Source organism: Schistosoma haematobium, chromosome 1 (assembly GCF_000699445.3).
Source record: "Schistosoma haematobium chromosome 1, whole genome shotgun sequence".
NCBI classification, from domain to species: Eukaryota; Metazoa; Platyhelminthes; class Trematoda; order Strigeidida; family Schistosomatidae; genus Schistosoma; species Schistosoma haematobium.
In genome coordinates this window covers 60,031,136-60,055,044 of record NC_067196.1, presented here as the reverse complement: position 1 = coordinate 60,055,044, position 23,909 = coordinate 60,031,136, and the positions used below count along the sequence as shown (strand labels likewise).

The 23,909-nt window shown below is 36.7% G+C and overlaps 1 protein-coding gene across 2 annotated transcripts; it reads left to right on the top strand.

Moving 5' to 3' along the window:
- Window positions 1-6,878: 6,878 nt before the first annotated feature.
- MS3_00001754 (uncharacterized protein) lies at window positions 6,879-22,960 on the top strand. 2 transcript variants are annotated; one of them, XM_051209243.1, is made up of 6 exons: window positions 6,879-7,249; window positions 7,278-7,702; window positions 7,734-7,893; window positions 9,682-9,867; window positions 16,835-16,982; window positions 18,467-22,960. In XM_051209243.1, exons 1-6 carry the CDS (start codon window positions 7,066-7,068, stop codon window positions 18,768-18,770), a joined length of 1,407 nt encoding a protein of 468 aa, XP_051074679.1. In that variant the 5' UTR covers window positions 6,879-7,065; the 3' UTR covers window positions 18,771-22,960. The 2 variants fall into 2 exon arrangements, with proteins under 2 accessions (XP_051074679.1, XP_051074680.1); XM_051209244.1 differs by having other exon boundaries at window positions 9,682-10,137.
- Window positions 22,961-23,909: the final 949 nt, after the last annotated feature.

Genomic DNA, 23,909 nt, shown 5'->3' with positions numbered 1-23,909 from the left:
AACTAATTGCAGGTACTCGACAGCAAACATATCTATCCGATAGGGAAAGCATTTCAATCTTAGTTAGATAGAATAAAAGCAATCACTCAACAAGGGAACAACCAAAGCACAGTAATCCAATTTAGCAATTACATAAAAAATATAATAAGCAAAACAATGGTGAGACAATTACCAAATAACTTAACGACATGAAAAATTCATTCATTTGCAGAATCTGTAGACAACATGAGGACATAATAAATGTAAACGGACTGAAAAGTGTGAACGTGATATATTTAAATACATAGAGGAGTGAAAGAAGTATCGTATACAAAGAGAGTCGGATGAATGTTGTCAAACAGAATGCATACACGAGGATCTTAACAGATATATGAGGAAATCAAGACAGGACAACTCTCACGCCCATCCTGTGTACATTCGCATTGCAAAGCAACGGACGTAGGAACTCATTTTTAATAAGTTAATTTGATAAAAACCCAGTGTTCCGACTGACGAGAACGAATTTGCAGCGAAACGCAAGTGATAGCCTCGGACGTTTTGGGACCGGGATGCTAGGCCATATAAACAACGGAGCAAGCCCTTCATCAGATAAATATTTGATTCACACAAGCTGTTGATATAATGGAGTACGACGTTGAGACGTGTGAGTTGAGAAGTGTTGGTTGGGTTTTTAAAAATAAGACATCGGAGTAGTTGCAGTGTATCGTATCCCTGACAGTAAAAACGATGATTACCTCCTGGTCAAACAGGTATAGGCACCCTATAGTCGGCGACATTTCCTATAAAATAAGTAAACGCCATCAGGCACTGCGAACTGCAACAGACCTCTACAAGTCAGTTCGGAATAAGTGTCACTGAAATCCGTGCTTCTCAGACAAAATCAGTAAAACACTTGCAAGATGAGCTAAAGTACGCAAGGAAGGCAGAATTCAGCCCGCTGAATTTGTAGAGAGTAGATTTTCGCGTTTGAATGTGTGTACTTTATCAAGCATTTTCAGGCATATTTCAGTTTATCTAACGGATAAATGTCTCATGTAATGACGCGACGTCTAAAGACTTCATTTCATACTCTGACCATGGTTTGTTTAACTTCCAGCATCTGGCAAGTTGAGATGGGCTACAGCGTTGGGTACATAGGAGATATCCATGGATAGCCGTGAATGATCTAAGAGAAGTCCTCAGTGAGGATAATGCTCTTATATGCGGCACTCACCAAATAAAAGGACATAAATATGCTCAAAACTGGTTGATATTGCACTTTTGTCGGACAATGAGGGAAGAGTAAGTACCACACACTTCGGACGGATGAGAGAGAGTAGGACAAAGCAGATGTAGTAGTAAATTACTCCAGCAAGACGTCTCCTCCTGAACCTTCAACTGACAAAGGGATTAGGCTGTATGGATGCGTAAAAATCGTCTTGACTGCATTCCCTACCGCTCTACATACTGAAGTAGTTTGGTGTTTCTATGAATTAATGATTTCTTTGTACAGGACGACTGTCTGATTTCGAACCTTAAATACAATACGTTCGTTCGTGCTCATCTAATACCTATTGGTTAAATTGTGTTATTTCTGGGATTCTTGGTTCATATAATAATGCAATTAGATCTTGCCTGTAAACTGGCATGCCTCTTGTAACATGCTGTTGTTTGAGAATAAATTGTTATTATTATCATTATTATTAAACACTTCAAACTATTACAAGCAGCTTCAGGGCATCATCAGTTCGCAAATGTTCTATTACTCCGATTAGTGGAAACATGAAAGGTGGTGATGTATAAAGTCTCCAAACCAGCCTTAACTTTGTGCTAAGTTGGCTCAAGTTTTGAGTAGTTTCCTCTGAGCACAAACCTAAGTGGTCTGTGTCTAATGATTCGAGAACCACTTGAGCTAAAGAGAAATGGCGGGTCAACCAGCTAACTCCGAAGTCACACCTCATGGTTAGTACCCAAAGTGGACTACCCTCCCGTCGTGTTCAGGCACTATGACTATTGTGATGACCGTAAAACGCATACACCGTCGTTACATATATTAGTCAGAGTAAGTACAAGGGATAAGTTGTGACTACAGCCACATAGGTCAGTCCATGACGTGCGATTAGTTGGTGCGCGTCGGTCATTTCGACCTTAATGATAATCGGTAAACCGTCCAATATTCAGTGACCAGGCTGACAGACGATTCGGAAAGGGCCGTGACAATTCATTGGCCCTACATGTGTACTGGTACGGTTAAGCATACTTACATGGATACTGAACATATTGATGCCATTAGCCGTATCATAGGAGAATCATCAGCACTATTCGTCTTGACTCATAGCAATTTAATTGTCATGGTAATTCGAAATCTGATGACTATTTTTCACTGCCATCTGACTGAGGTTAGGGAGCTTGGTATCTCATGGCTGTCAAGGCAGATATTCACCAATTCTAGAACGAACATATTAATCACGGTGTAAATTACTCTACTAAGATCCAAACTGAAAAACTGCGTACAAGCCGCGTTTTCATGTCTAAAGCTTGGCTTGGATACGGAGAAGAGAGTGCACAGAACAACTATATGTACAGTACTGGAACTTTGAGACTTTTCAGTCTTCAGTCTTCAGTAATAAGGATAGTAGGTTGATGAACCTGTGTTAATCCTGACACATTGCTTTCCAGTGAAGGTCCAGTTTCTTTTTGAAAATATTCACTGACGGGGCCGATACCACTTGTTCGGGTGAGACGTTCCAATCATTGACTACTCGATGAGAAAAACGGAACCCCATTTTAAGTTTATTAGATCGCGCTTTATGAACCTTCTTGCCATGACCTCGGAGATTATTAGTGCTGGAGGGGGCAAAGAGATAAGACATATTAACACCCGAATCATAATTAAAGATACGAAATGTCAGCATAAGGTCACCTCGTGTCCTACGGTGCGACAAGGGGAAAAGATTTAGGCGTTTTAAAAGCTCATCGTAAGGGAGTCTAGAAAGACCCTTCACTAATTTCGTTCCCACACGCTGGACGCGCTCAAGTGAATTAGTATTCTTTACCAGACGTGGGCTAACTGCTTGGATACAGTACTCTAAATGTGGTCTTACATAGGTAGGATATAAAATTCAAAACATTTCCTCGTCAAAAGATTTGAACGCTCGGCGACGTGACCATAACGCACGAAAACCTTCGACAGCGGCTGCGTTGCAATGCGTGGTTGTTTTCAAGTCATGACTTATTATTACTCCCAAGTCTTTATGCTCTTGAACGCATGGAAGAGATTTACCGTCAATAGTATAATGGCAACTATTACCGTGACCGATGTACATTAGCACACTCTTCCTACAATTGATTCCTAAGCCCGAACCTCGAGCCCATCTAACTAAATCGTCTAAGTCAGCTTGAAGATCCAGCTGATCAGCCTCACTTTTTATTGTTCTCCAGATTTTTACGTCATCCGCAAACAATAATGTCGACGACCTATCCAACAGCGGTAACTCACTGACGTAGAAAAGGAAGAGCAGAGGGCCTCAGATAGTGCCTTGGGGTACAACACTATTGACCGGCTTCCAATCGGAAAACGTCCCATTGATCCTCACTCTGTCTGCGGTCACATAAGAAAATGCCTATCCACTCCTGTACAGTACCTATTATTCCGAAGCTCGTGAGCTCCTGCATAAGACCTAAGTGTGAAACCTCGCCAAATGCTTTGTTAAAATCTATGAATATCACATCGACAGACAGACCTTTATCTAAGGCTGCTCTCCAATCCTCTCTCGCAATAAGCGAGTTAGTCAAGCATGAACGCCTGTTATGAAATCCACCTTGCTCAGGAGCTAACCGAATGTGTGAATCTGCGGCTTCGCAACCTAACCCGAATTATCTTTTCAAGTAACGTAACGACAATGCTAGTTAGACTGACAGGCCTGTAGTTAGATACTATCTGTCGCTGACCGTCCTTAAATATAGGACTGACTATAGCGTCCTTTCAATCTCTAGGGAGTTGAGCGAGTGAAAGGGACATGTTGAAGAGTGTCGCAAGCGGTTTTGAAATAATGTCCGCAAGAGATGACAGCAACCGTGGATGTAACCCGTCAGGGCCCGGTATCTTAACAGGTTTGAATTCAGGTATCAACGGAAGGACAGTTTCCTCAGTCACCTGTACAGATTCAATGGTTGGTATCTCAGTGTGAGTGGGACAAGTATTTGTTACAATAAACGTAGAGAAGACTTCGCTAAAATAGTTTGAAAAAGTCTCAGCTTTTGCTCGATCTGATTCAGGTAGTAATTCTGAATTTTCGTGTAACAGTAACGGGGGAATACCATCACTACGTTTCATTTGCCGTTTAACATACGAAAACAATCGTTTCGGACAAGTACGGCTATCATATACTAACTGTCGTTCGTAAGTGGTACGGGATTTGGCTATGGTTTTCTTACAGATATCACGGTATTTTTGGTACTCACGCTTAAATGGTGCATGACCTGTCAACAAGAATAAGTCCCAGAAGTGTTTCCTACGCTTTAACAGCTTCCGGGTTTCTTTATTAATCCATGGAGGGCAATGTGATAGCTAACGTGCTGACCATGGGATAAACGGCGACGTTACGGACTCGAATGTAGCCTTAAACTTATTCCATTCACCTTCAATCAATCCATCCGCGTCGACCGACCAATCAGTCGAGATAGCACAGTTTCTGATTTCCGGAATATTAGCTCGCCAGGTATTGGGACGGGGTGGAGCAGATACGAATTGTATACCATGTGTCCTAAACTTAAAGTGAATTACAACGTGATCACTGTTCACTAGTGGAGGAAGGTGCTGGATATCAAAGACATCCTCAGAGTGGTGGGTGAGGGTGAGGTCACGCAGTGACGGATCATGTTGCAAATCAATATGTGTCGGTTTCGTGATACATTGTAGATAAAAGGTCGCTATCGAAACCACTACCTGGAGCTGTAAGCTCTATCCAGTTGATATGCGGTGCGTTGAAGTCTCCAATGATGAGACAACATTCTGCCATACTCCAAGAACAGATGTGTCTCAGGATAAAGTCGTCAGCAAGACAAGACGGACTACGGTATATTCCCCCTATAGTCACTAACCCATTTCTAGATTTAACCTTACGACATGCAACCTCACATGTGCCACTGATATGAGCCTCCGATATGGTTGATTGCATACGAAAGTGATCCCTAACGTATAATATTATACCTCCCCCTTTGCGACTTGAAACTCTATCACTTCTAATACAGATATAGCCTGCAATGAACGGAGAACAGCCTATATGTACTGTGAACCAAGTTTCTGTAACAACGATTATATCGGGGCATAATTCTTCCACCATCAGACTTAGCTCGGACATTTTATTTCTAAGGCTACGAGCGTTCGTGTAGCACACACTTAAAGTGTTTTGGCAATCAATCGTTCTACCCATACAGGCCTCGGAAGCATTGGCTTCCAAGACCTGACTACCCAAAAACCCTTAATGGCAAGGTTATTTTCGCCATTTAACTTGCGAGTCCTCAACTCCGTAAGAGCATTCTTCCACTTGATTCGATCTTCAAGCGACCAATCTGGTCGAATACGGATATTTGAGGCACGAGTTTTTAGTGCGCTTCTCAATAATATGTCTCTTTCTTCAAAACTCCCGAGAACCAGCTTCAGGATTCTTCTTGGTTGGGTCTCGCCTCCAACCCATTTACCAAGTCGTATTACTTTTGTAATATGTACCCCTGAAGCCTCTTCAGGTAGTACATTCCTTACCACGGACTCCACTAACTGCAGGTCATGTGCATGTCTTCTAGCAGGGTCGTTGTCTTTCGACTCCTCTAGATTCCAAATAACTAAACTAGGGAGGGGTTTAGCTTCTTTTGAAACTGTGTTCACAGCTTTCGACCGTGACGTTAGATCCTGTATTTTAACTACTGGTATCTTACGATTAGTTTTTATTTTAACAGAGTCCTGGGAGTCAAGCGAATGACTCACAACAATGTGCACATCTTATGGAACCACTTATTACACTCATCACATTGCATCCCTTCATCCACGGGAAACAAGCAGTATGGTTGTCCACATTTATGAGTAGACCTAGCCATCTTGAAAATCAACTAGAACGGTGACAAAAACAGGATATGTAGAAGGATTTTCAAACCTTAACTAAATAAACCAAGTAAAAGTCGACCAAGTATGCTTCGATGCAATAAATACACAAAAGCAAAATCGAAAAACTCAATACAATATCACTTTAACTGGGGTGGATGAAATTAAGGTGTAAACAGTAGTTTCGATGCGTAATTTACGATCAAAACAGTTAATTAACTCAACGAGAAAGAATACCACTGTCCTTCTAAATAGAGCGCGTGTCTTACACGGTTCAGCATGACAATTTAGGCCTCTTTACGCTGTCCCACAATAGGTTAATAAGCGCCATGGTTTTGACGAGCAGGTTACTTGGAGATAATTTTCGGCCTAGTATTATCCCTCTTATTCAATGAGTGGCCAAGAACAACACATAGACTATAACCGGTTAGTTTGCAATCCAATAATGAACAGAACTTTCATGGCAACAGGTTTTTTTACAGATCGATCAACCCTAGTAACCCAATATTTCATAAAGTGGTGTCCACAACTTCAGTTAAATCATTCAGGCACCCACAGTAGCATACCGGACAAAGCTTAGGGTAAACGTTTCGGGCTATTGTCTTCAACGCACCATCCTAAATTCGGGTCTGAAAAATAGCATCATCAAGCTTTTACTAATACATTTAAAAGCAGATTGGATCGCGTGGTATAACTAATCTCGAATATAAGTAATGGATGAGTGGCTTTTTATCTTTTTCATCAAAAACAAGTTGCGGATAATGTGATGTGTTTTAATGCACTAATATCTTTTAAATTTACCTAGGATAATAGCAACCAATTGATTATAAGTTGTCGGGCAATTATGACTTATCGCTTCTACTGACTCGTTGACTCAGTAGAAGCAGACTTTAGAGGCTTAAGATTTTCGTATTCACCTTAGATTTATTGTTAAACATCAGTTGATATCTACTTATAAGTCTTAGAATACATCTCCAGTTCTAGAGATGGACAAAACAATCTGGAAAGTTATTTTCACACTGTATGTCTTGGCTCCAGTGTCAGGGTACAGTTCAATGTCGGAAAAATTAGAAGGACTGTTGTTGTCGTTGGATAAACTTATTTATTACTATGAACAACATAGCAGTGAATTTAATTTTGATGGTATATTTGGCCTAATACCTTTACAAGGTAAGGAATCTTTTTATAAATCTTTCAGGAGCCCTTGAAAGTATTACTGATGAATCCCTGTATGAAAACTATGAAGAGGTCAGATTTGCATTGTTACCAATGATGAGGAAACTTAAGATTCAAATTTCGAGGATAAACGTGATCATTAGGAAAAGTGTAAAACTCTTTGAAAAGAAAAGAGACCCCTACTTTATGAAAATGGGTCAACTTTTGGCACTGAAATGGACTTTTCCCAATCGGAACATCCTGTATTCTTTTTCATTGAATTCATTATTCATACCAAGCGTGCAAAATATTTCTAGTGATGATTGTATTATTCAGCTACTAAATGCCAAGCATTATGGGACCCTTGATTGTCATCTTTCAATGAAATGTATCCTAAAGCTCATGAACTTTCATTCTCGTGGTTATGAACTGGCTCACCAAGTTCTATACATTCTAATTTCACATCAAGTAATTCCGCATTATATAATCTTATCTATAGGTCAATTGTACCGATTCCCTGGATGGTATGTTGTCAAATCTCTCGACCAGCGTGGAAGCCTTACAAAATAAACTGTGTTCAATTTTGTTTCGAGACTTTGTTAAATTGTTTCTGCGTGTGGAAATGATCCCTCAAAATCGAGATATTTTACTTGAAAAAAGTACGTTTTCGACCCTGATTTCATGCAAAACCTAATTGTATTATTTCTACAATCTTAGCAGTTAATCCTAGTAATCTTACCTTATCATGATGTCTGAGAAACAGTGAAATGCTGACGGTACTACTTGAGTTGGGCATTTTTTTAAAATTTTTGTCTGTTATAGGTTTTCCAGAAGTAGATCCTATAGCATGGTAGTAATGCAGTAGCTCTCAAACTTGGTGAGCCTTGAATGCAATAAGAATAATAAAAATAAATGAATCTCTTAATGAGTGTGTATATTACACACTTTTTAACATGAGACACTGATTATGGCTGATAGACACATTTCTTCTGAAGGTTTTTCTGTAAGTGGTATTTGAAGCACACTTCCTATCAAATAGGAATCCTATTCCTTATACTAATAATACATTTACTACTTGTCCAAAAATAATATTCTGCAACGGGTTTTTGAAGAGTTTATAAAGATAACAAAAGTAAACGTTTTAACATGTACAGGAGAACTTTTTCATTTCCGGTCTTAAAACATCAAGATACTGCTTACTAAGTTTTATGAAAGTAGTTTGTACTAGTGGTCATCTCAATAAAGTTTATAGTGTACGTAGGTTTGAATTGGTAGCCGTCTGAACATAACACCAGGTTTTATTTCCACTTATGAATCAGTTGATTCACACTGTTGTGCAGTTTTAGAGTTATTACACAACTATACAAACAAAGGTAACTAGAGCAAAGTTTGAATCCGCTATTCAACATCTGTGGATTTCTTATCCATGTCACTAGCCCACGGAGATATTTTATCAGTTAAAACCGTCATTAATCGGTTGCAGATGGAATTTTCATTCTTTCTTAATCCAGTTAACTATATTTTTCGCCTCATTTTTTATTAGTTTGATAAATTAAACCAATTAGACGTTCATTTAGAGAAATGGTTTCAACATGTAGGTCGAACAGAAATAGTAAGAATAAGAAAGCAGAAAAGTAAAACAACGTAAGAAATATGGAATTCATACGTAGTTAAGATTTTTTATAAAATGAAGCGTTACCATCAGTATTACTAACGTTACTTTCAAACTGCGTCAATCAAAGTTTCAGTCTTTTGTTACCCCAGACGATATAGAAAAAGCACTCGCAGTTATCCACACCATTTGTGGATTTAAGGATGATGTTCATATTTTGACCATATACATTTTACCCACGAAACACTTTTAAATCTGATACTAAAGTGGTTGGCGGTTGGACACAATTGATGTGCAAATATAATTCAATCGCATTTCTTGGAAGCATCAATTAACTCATTCTCATTTTCTAATAACGTGTCTTCTGACTTCTGAATAACTAACCTGATGGTCCTACAATATTTAAGTAGTAAAAAGCAATAACTCATCGGATGTATAAACCCTTATTCCAAACTTCATCTTCAACAGACACGTTTCATATTCAGGTTGTACACCTTTTGGATGAATAAACCTATTTCCTGGTAATAAATTAAGTGGATCTATCAGTGAAGGTTGATCAAATCTTCCACGTCCGAAGAACATTTTCATGTAAATTGCCTTCAATAACTGTAATATGAATAGTCCGCAATCTTAGGATACTCTGTTTACTAAAATTTTATGTAAATATATTTAATAAGTTGCATGTAACTGTTACTTTAGCGGAAAACTATGGATGATTGTAGTTGAGATATTGTGTTTAAACAAGTTTTGGCTGGAAACTTCAAATACTACTTATACTTAATCTTTCAAAATTTTAAATTATTAATGGATGTTTTATGTTTAATTGTACTTCTAGTGTTTGTGTGCGGAGGTCTTGGTTACGAAAATTTTATTCAGTTTTCTATTCTGAGCAGAATTTTGTCGTGGCAACAGCCTTCTGGATGTTTTATTTCTTCAGGTCCAGTAGGTGAAAAAAGCAAGCATAGAAATACTAAAATCATGTTTCACGAACGTCATCCCCTTGTTGAACGCAGACATGCAGGTGAAGTTGTAAAGTTTCGTATTTTCAGCATATAGTATTTGTTCGCAGACACCTATTTTAAATTACTATTTTTAGGCTCTGTTCTTACCATTGGCTTTCGTTGGTTCCGCTTTTTCGAGTCCAGTTTTTGAAAAATTTACATCAACATCCCAAACCGTTTAATTCCACCGTAAAATCAACATTTTCCCAAGTGTTAATTTTGAGCTCCCTAAAAGTTCACTTTGTGTACTTATGATTGTATTTTGAATGTTTCACTGTTATGCAAAACATGTAAGTATGATTCACTTTCTACCACTTAGGCCAATGTTATATATCTTGTTAAAGTGTTTATTGGGTTAAAGGTGATGGCATCTTTAAGTTTTTAAATAATTGCTTAATCCATTCTCCATATATTGTGTTTAAGCAGATGCGTAAAATCATACTTAGGTCAGTGTCCGGACCTGTATGTCGTTGTTTAGTTGCTCTGTTTTAATTTTAATGGATTGAAAGTGGTGAATAACTTTATATTATTACTGTACTTATTTACAAAAATGGTTACGGTTTATGATTTTTTTACTAACACATCAAGCATCACAGCCAAATAGGTGGGTGAATTAAGATGGAATTATTATTGATAGTCCCTGAAGGGAGTTATTGATTACTTCTCAGATTATGAATTTACTCTCCTTTTCAGGCTAACTTCAGCGTTCGTTTGCAAATACTCATACGGAGGAAATAGCTACTTGTCTACTTCAGGCTTCATTTGAAAGCGTTTTTGTAAGGGCAATGTCTGGTTAACCGGATTCGAGAATAAGTAATTTCTTGATGATCGATCTTTATCTTACATTATTTGATGGTTTAATTATACTACATCGATACCCAGAAAAAATCCGTATCTAAATAGTACAAACTTACTCATATCACCTGTCTTCTCGAGCCATATTTCAGGTCAAATCACAGAAGAGTACACTTGTTTCCTAAATGACAGATAGTGAACTCGCCTGCGTTGCAGGTGGGTGGTAAAACATTTAAGACTATTAAGGTAACTAACACAATCAAATACTTTACTTCTCATTGCTAAACTGATTACTGATACCAATTAGTCCAGGATAGACGTTTTAAACTTGCATAGAGATGAGTCAGTCAGTCAATCAGTCACAACGTAGAAGTTCGTACGTACGTACATCAGTTTGAGTTGCCACATCACATTAGCGCAGAAATGCAGTTGTCGATTCAAATCCCGTATTGGTAGAAGTAGTAAAAGTACAAGCAGTAATCGGAAAGATTAGGGTTTGACGATGTTAGTCAAGGAGTATAATCCAGTGAAATAAATTCGGAAAGAGGAAAAAAGGGACATGAAGAATTCATAAGATTAGAATTTGGGAGAACACGAAAAGTGGATTCACCTGCGCCATTGCAAACGATTTTGATCCATGTCATTCAGTGTCTCTAACCATCGGTTACTATCATCTCGCGGTCCCAAACCTGGTAGTCTACACCTACCAACATGGCTCAGTCCAGTTGTAAGTGACTTCATGGACTAGTGCCGTGTTTTGGTCTGGCCGCCCCTAGCTTTCTTCCAACCTACTCCTACACCATGAAACATTGCTCGTCAAGGCAGTCGGTTGTTGAGCATACGTAACACATGTCCCAGCCATCTCAACTGATGAAGTTTCACTACTTCATCAATTGATTTGCCATCCTTACCTAGTACCCGTTTCCTAACAACTGTGTTACTTACTCGGTAGTCTCAGGATATACGAGCAATATTTCGAAGACACCTATAATCGAATACTAGCAACCTACGAATATCACTGCCATAAAGTAGGGCGGAACGAACTGCTGCGCAGTAAACACGTCCTTTGGTTGATAGACGGATATCTCGCCTACACCAGAAATGACGCAAGTTGGTAAAAGCTAGTCGAGCCTTCTGTATCCATGCTGAGATTTCGTCACACACCAGACCACAAGGGCTGATGAGACTTCCAAGATAAGTGAAGCGGTCGACACAATCAACTACTTCACTCCCTATCATTAGTTCGGGTGTCGATGTAACCCAATCCTGAAGCAACATTTTGCATTTCGATGGGGGAGAATCGCATCCCGAACATGCTTGCATTGTTGCTTAGAGTGGCCAGAAGACTCTGCATTTTGTCAGTGTCTTCACCAAATAAAACGATGTCATCAGCATATTCTAAGTCAACAAGTGAACCTCCTGGTAGAAGTTCAACCCCTGTATATTTAGATGAGGAGAGTGTTATCTCTAAAAGTACGTCAATGACAAAGTTGAACAAGAATGGGGAGAGTGGACAGCCCTGACGAACACCACTTGAGGTGATCAATTCTGATGACAGTTCGCCATAAGCTCTCACTCTACCAGTTGTGTTCGAGTAGAGAGCCTTTATAAGGTTAATGTACTTCTTTGGTACTCCTTTCAGTGACAAACACTGCCATAGAACCTTACGATCAACAGAGTCGAATGCCGCCTCAAGGTCGAGAAATACTACCATTGTGGGGCGTCTGAATGTGTGTCTGTGTTCTAGAACCTGACGTAGTGTGAATATCTGGTCTATACAACCACGTCCAGGTCGAAAACCAGCCTGATTTTCTCTAGTCTGCTCTTCACGAGCTTTAGTTAGGCGTCGAAGTATTATTGAAGCTAATATTTTAGACACTATATTAGTCAAACTGATTCCTCTGTGATTGTCACAAGAGGACTTTTGTCCTTTCTTATAGACTGGCACAATCAGTGATTGAGACCAGTCAGATGGGATTACGTCCAGTTCCCAAATTCTACCTAAGACCTCAGTTAATCTCACTGCTGATACTGGACCACCATCCTTAAAAATCTCAGGAGTAAACCTGTCAGGACCTGCTGCTCTCCCTCGCTTCAGATTTCTTATGGCTTTTTCAACTTCTTAAAGAGTGGGAGGACCTACATTAACTTGTCATTCAGGTTGACGAGAGATCGTGGGAAGCCGAAGTGTGGCTGAAGGCCAGTTGAACTGATCCCTGAAATTTTCTGCCCATCGATCCAATCTCCTGGATTGAGAATGTATAATATGTCCATCATTCTCTGAGATTGTTTCGCTAACAGTCGGTTTCCTAATACCGGTTTCCTTAACAAGTCTGAACAATTGTCTGCTATTACCTATTGCCGCTGCCTTTTCCATCTCTCTTGCTTTCGCTACCCACCACTGTTCACGATCATTGCGTAGACTTATTGTCAGCTTGCGCTTAAGCTGACTCCGCTCTTCGTTATGTTCAGAGACAGATGGAATGAATTCTCTGAAATGTGCTTACACTGGGTTTTCAAATGTAGTTACACCAGTGACATTTAAAACATTTACATGATACGCCTCAAATAAGTCATATAATCTGAAGAGAGCTGATACACTGAAAGAGTATCTTCAATGATTTTAAAAATAGAGTCTGTCCTTGACATTAAAAATACATGTAATTTAGTTCGAAACTTTCTAAGTAACATTCAGTATGTCTTATCTCCTCATACTTCAAACAAAGCACATCGTGTTTACCATGCACTTTTAAAAAAGATGGTCTTATCATAAGATTAAGTCAAATATTTGTGGTACTGATAAAAGTCGAGTATCTACTGTTATTGCCTATTTTGATAACTATCTCTTATCAAGGAAAAGTAAAACTAATTAAAACACTCTATACTGACCATTACTGGAATAAAGTGTGTCCGACAAGTACATTTCGTCATTCTCTTCTTATTTAATAAGTCATTTACTATTAAGACTACTATTTAATCTAAATATTTTATTCCAATTATTGGTACTGCGAAAAATGGTACCCGTCAAGTACATGTAATTTTCTTCTAAATATCTATTTTAACAATTAGCATTAGACTGAAGATAACAAAATTTATGCAAATACTAAATAGGAATAATTCTAGAATAGTATCTAGCTTTTCCTTCTTTCTTTTTTTTTTACCTAAAACTGACTTCAGTTTCAAATATTTCGATCTAGTATAGGGGTTGTGGAGATTATTAAGTTTTTGATTGAGATCATGAACCGATTGATGTTTAAACGGTCATCTTTTTAGTTAAAAAGAATGTGTCATCGGTAGACTAATTAGATAAAAATAATATAGAATCAATAAATTTGAAGCGATAAGTTATTAGCAACAATTGAAAATGACTTTACAACAATATATTCACTTGATCTCACATAGTAGCATAATGATGGTGACATTGTGCTTCAGTATTTGTCAACCCAACGTAATCTATAAAAAAAACAGTTTAGATTTATCATATTTATGTGGAAAATATATTTCCCCAGTGCATTACTAAGTATTATTGTATTAAATCCCAAGAATAATAACAGTTGATCAATCACTATTTTTTTAATAAACGGAATACACCAATTAAGACATTAAATAAGAAAGATTGGTTCAGTGAATTCATTTTCAAAGCTGCACAATTGCAAATATATATACTTATTTTTACAGGATGATAGTAATACTGATAATATAAAGTTTCCTTTTCCATATCGGAATACCGGATGTTTGTTTGAAGGAACTATTACTACGTTGCACTTGCAATGTACAGTTCACATTCAACAACGTAATTTATAGACAGAAGGATGGCATAGCAGTGGGATCCCCACTTGGTCCATTACTAACAGATTGCTTCATGGCCAGTTTAGAAAACAACCAACTCAAAACGAGTTTAAGAAACCTCCATTTGTATAAAAGGTACGTAGATGATATCTTCATCATTTGTGACAATAAATATGACTTTAGGCATTTCCTAAAGACGTTTAATAACTGCTACCCAGTAATAAAATTCGCACTAGAAGTTGAAAGCAAACAAAATATTCACCTTCTTGATGTAGAAATGACAAAAAAGCAAGATGGTACTCTAGGAAGATTTATCTACAGGAAACCAATGTGGAATGGCAAACTACCAAGTTTCCACAGCTGGGTTCCCGTCAGTAGAAAAAGGAACTTAATAATAATACGCCACAAGAATATGAAGAATCTGTAATCCCGAAGTCATAGATGAAGAATTGAGCCTCTTAAAGGAGATACTTATCAAAAACGGGTATCCTTCGATATTCATTGATAAGAACATAAAACCGAAAACAAATAATTACAGTGAAGAAGAAAACTTTATATTATCAGTATTATTATCATCCTGTAAAAATAAGTATATATATTTGCAATTGTACAGCTTTGAAAATGAATTCACCGAACCAATCTTTCTTGTTTAATCACTAATTGTTTTTTTTCGTGGGTTAATTTCAATATAGTTTTATAAAGTAATCTAAGACAAACATCTGACATGTATGACCTCTGATTGGGGTCCTAGAGATGGTCCAACAGTTGTTTGAGACGTTCTCAGAAATAACTCAGAAGCCGGTGGCGTCCCCTCTCAGACCTTCTTTCACTTTCTTCATAAAAGTGAACGTAACTTCTTTAAATAAAAGAATTATTCAAGGTTGTATTTTTCACAACTAAACTGCTTCTCCCATTATGGCTATTATTATTTCACTCTCACACACTAATTTCTGTTCCTTGTTGCTGTTCTTTTTACCATACTGTTGTAACGTGTGTGACTGCAGGGTTTGATACGCAGCGTTTATTTATCGACCGATTCGGTGACAGTGGACACGTAAACATGTAAGGACGACCTAGTGCCCTGATTGGTCTCGCTTCCCTGTCTAGCCCCAGCCAGTTGAGTCAAGAACGCAAGTCACAGCCTCTGAGTCATGAATCATTGTATTTCAAACATACTCTATTTATATACCAAACAAACAAACCACATCGTACCATAAAATAGGAAACAACATTTTGTACAATACTCAACAAGTGAACAGATATCGACCAATAGGAAATGTCCATTTAAGGTCCAAGGACACCATTGGACTTAACATGATAATTATTGGTCTATTCCTCCGCATCCACAACACATACTCACCCTCCATTCTCCGTCTTCTCACAACCTGATTTGTAATGTTTGATGCATACGTATTTGGTGCCGCCTTGTACCACTGTTTATATATTAAAATGATAAATAATAGTAATTGAACAGTTCGAAGCATATGCTAATATTGGTTACTAGTTAAGTAATATGATGGTTTTTGTACTTTGCAGTGTATTTTTAATAAATATCAAGCTAGTCTCTCTACTTAGGAAACCCAGCTTGTTAACACTAGATAGATATATTCCAAGTCTGACTAAGATGCATGATGGTGAACCTTCACTGATAATGATGTCTAAGGGAAAAGAATAAAATGCTAAACTCTATACTCAAGGGAACTTATCTTACAGCTAAAGCTACCCTCTTTTTAAGATGAACATATCCGTTGATATAGTGAAAGGTTCACAGGTGTACATCTCACGTATCGATTTACATGTATATAACACAGCAGTTGTGCTAATAGAACAAGAATAAGGGTTTACTTTGGACTGCCTGAACGAACCCTAAGAAGCCTGGGATTCTGAGGTATCTGACCGATGCATGCAATCACATTAACATTCACTATTGATTAGCCTACTTTCCATTATCACATTTTAAATATCATATTTCATTTCAACGTCTGAGTTATATAAGTTGTAAACAGCTGATGAAAACCTAGCCAAACGAGTCCCTGGTATTCTTTAAAAATTGCTACTCATGTTTTCGTCAATATAGTATGGCAAACTACTTATACGAGATCGAGTGATAGTCGATGAACCACTGTCTATTCAAGTAATCGCTTCACGATAATTCTTAATTCTTCTGGGACTGTTAATTTATCGGGTGCTCGGTGATCAAAGACCCCAGAGCTTTTCTTACTGATCTGCATATATGATTTTCGTTTAGCCTATTTTGATTGTAGAGGTCTGATAGTTTGAAGATGTGTATAGAGCCCTTCACATAGTTCCTGCAATTATTTATTATTTGTTATTCCCGTTGCTTCCTTCGTTATTATTGACTAGTCTTTTGAAACCACATTTTTCACCTGAATATTATTCCAGATGGTTGTCTATCACATATGACTTCTGTGGCTGCCGCTGTGATGGGTCTGTATTTGAGAGCGTTTTTCATCCCCACAGGGTACATGGATGGATATTCAACCGATTCAATGCCTATTATATGGAAAGTGTTTTTGGTCAGATCATATACGTAAGCATATTAATATTGATTTTCGAGAAATTTATCATTTAGTTATACAGTGACGTTTTATTACTGTACAATGTTTAGTATTGGGAAAATAGTCGAAATTCTATATTGCAATTATAACTCAAACCCATTCATTTGTTTCCCAGTGAGGAAGATGATCTGCAGATCAAGCAAATTCGTTTGGTAGTACTGTGTTCCCGGACCTGGGTAATTTGATTGGGAAGGTTTGATAGTTGTAGTAGATAACGTTTTTAGGGTTTACCTCACACGGAAGTGGGCATTTTTCATTATTTCACAAACGTTTAATGAGTTTGTACTTATGGCTTTGTTTGCGATTGTACATCTGCAAAGGATATGCTGCTTGTTTGCGTTTATTAATTCCCTATTGTTTTGAACACCGTTTCTGAACATTCTCTAGAAATTTTAGCATTTCCGCGACCAAGAAGTTCAACTTTTTTTCAAGAAAATTTATGCTAATGGTAATCTTGACCCTGTGGTTTCATGTCATGTCCAATTAATGCAGTAAAACAGGAAACCAAATGAAGACAAGCGTGGTATCATCTATAAAATTAATAGCACTGATTGTGAGAAAAATTATATTGGATAAGGGGGAGACAACTAATAACAAACTGTAGCATAAGTACAAAGTCATTTAACATTTATGGAACTAGTGAAAAGCTCACTTCTGTAAGAAGTAGGGGTTGATGATATTGTCCAGGGAAACAGTGAAAGCTTTGAAGTTAAATCATTCAGCTCTTAGAACAAAACGGAAAACATGTTTTTCACTTATTTTTTCTGAATTAAATTTTCTAGATTTGAAAAATGTTTTAGATAAACGTAGTTTAGCTGACGTTAGCACTCATCTATTTGGAGGTATTTTTGAAATTTTCATCTGTTTTGTCAACAATACGATTAGCACTATTTTGAAGAGCAGACATAACCATGCAGAAATATAGCTTGACATAGTGTTAATCAATGATAATAATAATCCCAAAATATTCTTTGTTAAGACTATTTACATTTTATATTATCGAATAATTATTAAACAGCTGCGTATTTATTATAAACCAGTCGCATTCGACTTGTTGATACGGAGTATGGATAAAGAATACCATGTATATATAATACCATTTACAGCATCTTATGTTTGACTAAAGTTATAAGCATCCCTTCATTGAGCTGAAACAACTTAACCCTTCGAATTTAATTACAATTTAAAAAATGATAATTGATATTTTAATACAGATAGATCGTGGAGATTGTAGAATTTTCAGAGTTTTAAACTGATTTTAGCTAAACCACCATTGAAAATCTAAAATCACTAGACAGTAGTTTTGTCGTACTATGAGACTAAACGGCCGTCAAGTGGTTCCATGTTTTCAACGGTGTTCTATCTAAGATTAGTCCATGATTTATAACTGTGACAACTGACATTTTTTTGAACTTCTATTTTACTGTTATCGACCTAATATATTTCTGGCTTTTAGTTCACTTCCAAAACTGATAGAAGATGATGATAATCAAAGTGGAATTTCAAATCAAAATATATTAAACTCATTTTCAAATCGATTAGTATATGTTAAAGGACCAATATATTTACCAACCCGAATCCCATTTAGTTTAAGTTATTCAACACATTTTCAAGGAAAACTGGACGAAATAAATTCAGATTTTTTATTTGTTAGTATTTTACTTTTATGTTCTATTTGTATTTTTCTCTATTTATTATTACGTAGTTTTATAGTCTACTGTGGGTTTTTCAACTCATCTAAACCAACTTTAAAAGTATAAATAACAGAAAAGAAACTGTACTCTATCATTTATCATTCATATTTCGTTCTTTTCAACTTACCATTCGGTCATTCTAAATAAAATTTTGTAAAAACGTTTAACTGTGATAAAAATTTATCTTTTAATAGAAAAAAAAATATAATTTTATTCTTAAAGTGTGAATTACTTTAACACACACACACACACATTACAATTTACTATGAACTATGATAGCAAGTGTTATAGAATGAATCAGATATATAACATAGTCAATCAATTATTTTTTGTCATGCGGCACAAGTATAATGGCCACATAAAATATTCCATTAGTTATTCAGTGATAAGTTACACTCAGTGACATACAAGTTCTTCACAGTTTGATTATACGTTAATGTAGGATATATATATATATATATATATATATATATATATATATAGTGTAAACAATTTCTGATTATTTAGAAGCTATCGGTTCATAAAATATCATTTTTTTATTTTGTCAAGTGTTATGCTATCGCACATTGGGCATGGATAAAAATTAACATGTCATATTCTTTTCGAAATGAACAGTCAAATGTACAGTTTATAGTTAATTATTACAAATTAGTAAAAAGTGGAGGCTTTTTGATCGGTTGACATGAATGTATGTGGTATTACTTACTTAACCCTATTAACTCTCGTGGATTATAAGCCACCGACTATCATAATCCCATCAACATTACCGTGGACTCTCATTTTCGACTATCGCCAATCACGTGGACAACTGTTTATAAATACCTGTAACATTTTGATGATGGTTGTAATAGTTCTTCAAATTTCAACTTCGTAAAATAGAACTGTCTTGATGCTCGTACTGAAAAAGCTGTCCATTGTATTCCGCGCTCTCCTCAGATGTGAAGGCTTTCATAATCTGGTTGATCACCACAAGAAATAGAGAGAATGAAATGAAACAGAATTGTCTGACATCCATCTTCACGTACACTGTATTTGTGAGCTATCCTTCATACACGACACTACAGTATAGTTCATACAATGAATTGCGTATGTTGTTGACGATCTCCTCACATATATCTAATGTCGAAGAAGATTCTATGGTTATCTCCTATCCACGCTGTTAAATGCTTTCTCATAGTCAAGGACGTTGATGTATAGTGACGAGTTCCATTCAATCGATTGCTCAGCAATGATTTGTAGTGCCACAAATTGCTCTGTGCACGATCAATCCTTACAAAATCAAACCTATTGGTCATGACTTTGTGCGTCTACTGAATCTTTCATCCAGTTCAACAACACTCCGTTGAAAACCTTTCCTGGTACTGACTGTAGTGTGATGTCTGTATAGTTCTCACACTCGCTCATATCTCCTTTCATCTGTATGTTGATGAGTTATCATTCTTTCCATTCTGCTCTATTTGTTCCTCCCTATTCTTGTTGAAGAGAACCTAAAATATCTTTGCATTTAATTCTATGCATAATTTCATTGATTCAGCTGTTATGTTGTCTGGTACTACCAACTATCCAAACTTGATCTGTCCGATGACAATGCTGGTTTCTTCGTTTGTTGATGGAGTGGCACCTATGAGAATGTCTGTGTATGTTGCTTCGATGTTGGTGTGTTCAGTGGAGCTGGTCTATTCAACAGTTTCGCAAAGTGTTCTACCCATCTGTTCGTCTGTTGTTGGATTTCAGTGATTGTCTTGCCTTCTTTGTCATTCACTGGTCTCTCTGGTTCACTATATCCCCCTACTATATTCTTCGTTGTGCCACATATTCCATTCACTTGCTCATTTTCCCACTGTCATTACTAGGTCTTCTACATATTCCTAATTGTCGACTCTACTAATACTACTACTACTACCACTACTTACTCCTTACTCACTTGTCCGCTTCTGTATATTCTGTCTGTATTTTCGCATTTCCTGCTCTTGTTCAACGTTTGTTGATTGCTGTCTTGTTTATTTGCTTTCTTATATATTCCTCAAGGTATCATTCGAGATCGATTCTGTATGATGATGCTACTTGCAACTCAACACCTCCTCGTATGTTGAAGCTATTGCTTTTCTTATCTCTTTCGAGTTTACTCCATGATAATTTACTCTTCTTCGTGTAGATCTTGTAAAGCCTGAAAACTGTTGTTGAGAGCTATTCTGAATTCAATGAGTTTGTCAGTATTTTGAAGGAAGACTCCATTGAACTTCTGTAATGCTGTTTCAACAGTTGTCCAGTGCCTCGATAACTTCGAATTCATCTTGGCAATCACCAGGTAGATTATGATGATGTGAAGCAATGTAGTTGCTCCTCTCTTCGTTCTCATGTCTTCCACTGTCCTTTGAATTTTTTATTGACGCAAATGTGATCAACCTGATTTCCTGTGATGCGATACACTGAGACCAATGTGGTTTGTGTATGTGTTTGTGAGAGAATATAGTGCCACCTAAATCATTTTGTTAAAGACACATAGATCATCAAATCTGTCACCAACCACGTTCCTTTCTGACAGTCAGTCCATGTATTCCGAAGATATTTTCATACCCAATGTTGTTCATTTCGACCTTAGAACATCATGATGTGCAGGTGGTTTCCTATACACTTCTCGACGCTCGCCTACAACCTCCCATTAAACCGACCTTTGTCATGTTCATTGCTATAATTGGTTGGTGCATATGATTAGACAACATTCATCGTGATTCCCTTGATCCGCGTTTTGAAGAATGATTTGTTGATTGTGAATCCATGAGATTTCGATGGTGTAAGTGCTTTCCGTATTTCTCTGGACGCCATCAGTGCCACGCCATGTGTGTGGTATTCATTTTCTTCCTTGAAACCAGAGTACAGAAGCATCTCTCCCGAATATCATATTGTCTGTCCAACTTGATTGCAATGAGTTTCACATGTTTCGGGCACGGCCCATTTGTATTGCCTCATTTTCGCATATATTTGACTGGTCGTCCCTTCTCACATATTGTTCGAACATTCCATATGCTTATAATAATCGTTGTTTTGGTTATTAGAAGTGAAATCTGTGTTTTAAATTGCGAGGAATCTCGGCTTTCACCCTGAAGTCTTATAATTTTTCTTAATGAAGATCCTTCAACCTCCAGGATAGATTTCTAATGGTTCAAATGACTTTTTGGACTACTATTTTTGACAGAGTTTTGTTTTACGGGCTTGGGATACTGAGTCCATGTCAAATCCTCCTCCTTTATTCGGACTTGTGACCTGCAGCAATCTTTCAAGAGTTTCAGATAGTTTTTTAACTGATATTTTTAAAAGTCACTTTAATGATCCTAAAAACTGTCCAAAAATAAATTGGCTGTGTCAAACATGTTCATTCCCTTTAATGAATACAAATGCTAATTGTGTTTATAAAAATGGTGAAATTCAGAATTTAACATAAGCGAAAATCATCATGTAAGATTTTGTTTTATTTCTGTGACGACGGACCACTGGTGAACTCGAGGAAGCTGTAAGAGGCTCAGAAGGAGCCGAAGACGTCCCATCTAATCACCTTTCGGAAGAATGTTTTAGAATTCCAACGTGTAGCTTCCCGATTGGATAGCGCTAATAACCCCCTGTATGCGGATTGGAAGACTGTAATGATGATTTCGTTCTCACTAAAAACTATAAATACTTGACAATTTTGTACTATGATTGACACTGTTTGGAATAATATTCCTTTCGTTAGTCTTCTGTCTTCTTACTGCGACTTGGAAGGGTTTTGGTGTTCTAGTGCTCAGTTATTCGCGGTATATCGAAAAATCAGCTTTTTCAAGATATAACAATTTCAAAGACATTATCTCAAGTTTATATTATTTATAAAACGAAATTTATCAAAGAGTTCTTTCTAGAACTGTTCATCTACCATCCTATAACCTCTAGATTTCAAATAAAGAATGACACTTCTAAACTTTTGAGGTTGTTGAATATTAAAATGGTAAGCAAATTTTCTCATTATTTCTTGAGTGTATCTATTAATCATATTATAAAGTATAAATGACATGATATTTGTTATCAAATAAAGCTTCCTTAATAAATTCTGTTATCAAAATGGTATTCATTCTTTACATTATACATTCATGTATTATTTGTCAAAGAATTTATTTCATATATTAATGCCTATACATGTAAACTGGTTAAAAGACTGATAAATTTATATTCACAACTAAACAAATGATATAACTGCCAGTAATTAGGTTTCATAATAACATAAGTAAATGAAAGAGTTATTCTATTTTAAGCTGTTAAAATAAACTTTATTAGTTAAATACTCAATATGTTCTAATCAGTATATAATGAATTAACATTCTAGTAATAAATCATTATTATAAACACCTTTATCACATATATTATAAACAATTTATGTCAATTTGGGAAGACCTAGTTGTTTTTCTAATGAATAAAATATGGAACATTTAAAGAAGACATTCTAATTCAATCTTGATATATTTCATTGCTATTTAATCAATAACAAAACGGTCGCGGCCCGGATAGCTCAGTGGTAACGTCTCTGACTGTGAAGCTGGGTGACGTGGGATCGAATCCATCAGGGAGCACCGGTTTCCTCAAGATTACAGGTACACCTTGCTGACGAGTGCCAAGTAGCACGAAACCCGGGTTCGGGGTTTTCTGTCGACTACCTCCAACCACTATCTAATCTCAGAATGAATAGTTCATCATCAAAAAGGTTTCTATTGTAAATGTAAATTAATTCTGTCTCTCAATAATATTGTTCAATACATTCTAGAATGGGTGATGGTTTGTTTTTTCCGCAGTAAATTAAAACATAATGAATGGTATTTAAATTTTTTTCTCTTTAAAAACGAGAACCTACGAAATAAAAATGAATTCATGCTATTCTGCTAGAATCGTTGTTCATGCTATTTTCAAAATGATAAAGGTAATTACGTGTATGTAATTTCTTGCAAAATATTATGTTTATTATCAGAATGGGTTTTTGTGGATATTATAGTAATCTTAACAGTTGAGATTATGAGTTATTTGAAGCTAGACCACAATAGAAAACCTGAGAATTTGTCACATTGTGGGACTCCTCGGCAATATGTGTTCACGACCCCACCTCGCGAGCTTCGAACTCAGGACCTTGAGAGCGAACGCCTAACCACTAATGAAGGTTTATTGTTGGAGATGGTATAAACTTGA

Bases quoted from the DNA above. Each gene is read 5' to 3' on its own strand.
- MS3_00001754 (XM_051209243.1), top strand. From the start codon at position 7,066: ATGGACAAAACAATCTGGAAAGTTATTTTCACACTGTATGTCTTGGCT. The intron at 7,250-7,277 runs GTAAGGAATCTT...TAAATCTTTCAG, and splicing joins TGGCCTAATACCTTTACAAG to GAGCCCTTGAAAGTATTACT. The intron at 9,868-16,834 runs GTGAAGTTGTAA...ATATTATTCCAG, and splicing joins TGTTGAACGCAGACATGCAG to ATGGTTGTCTATCACATATG.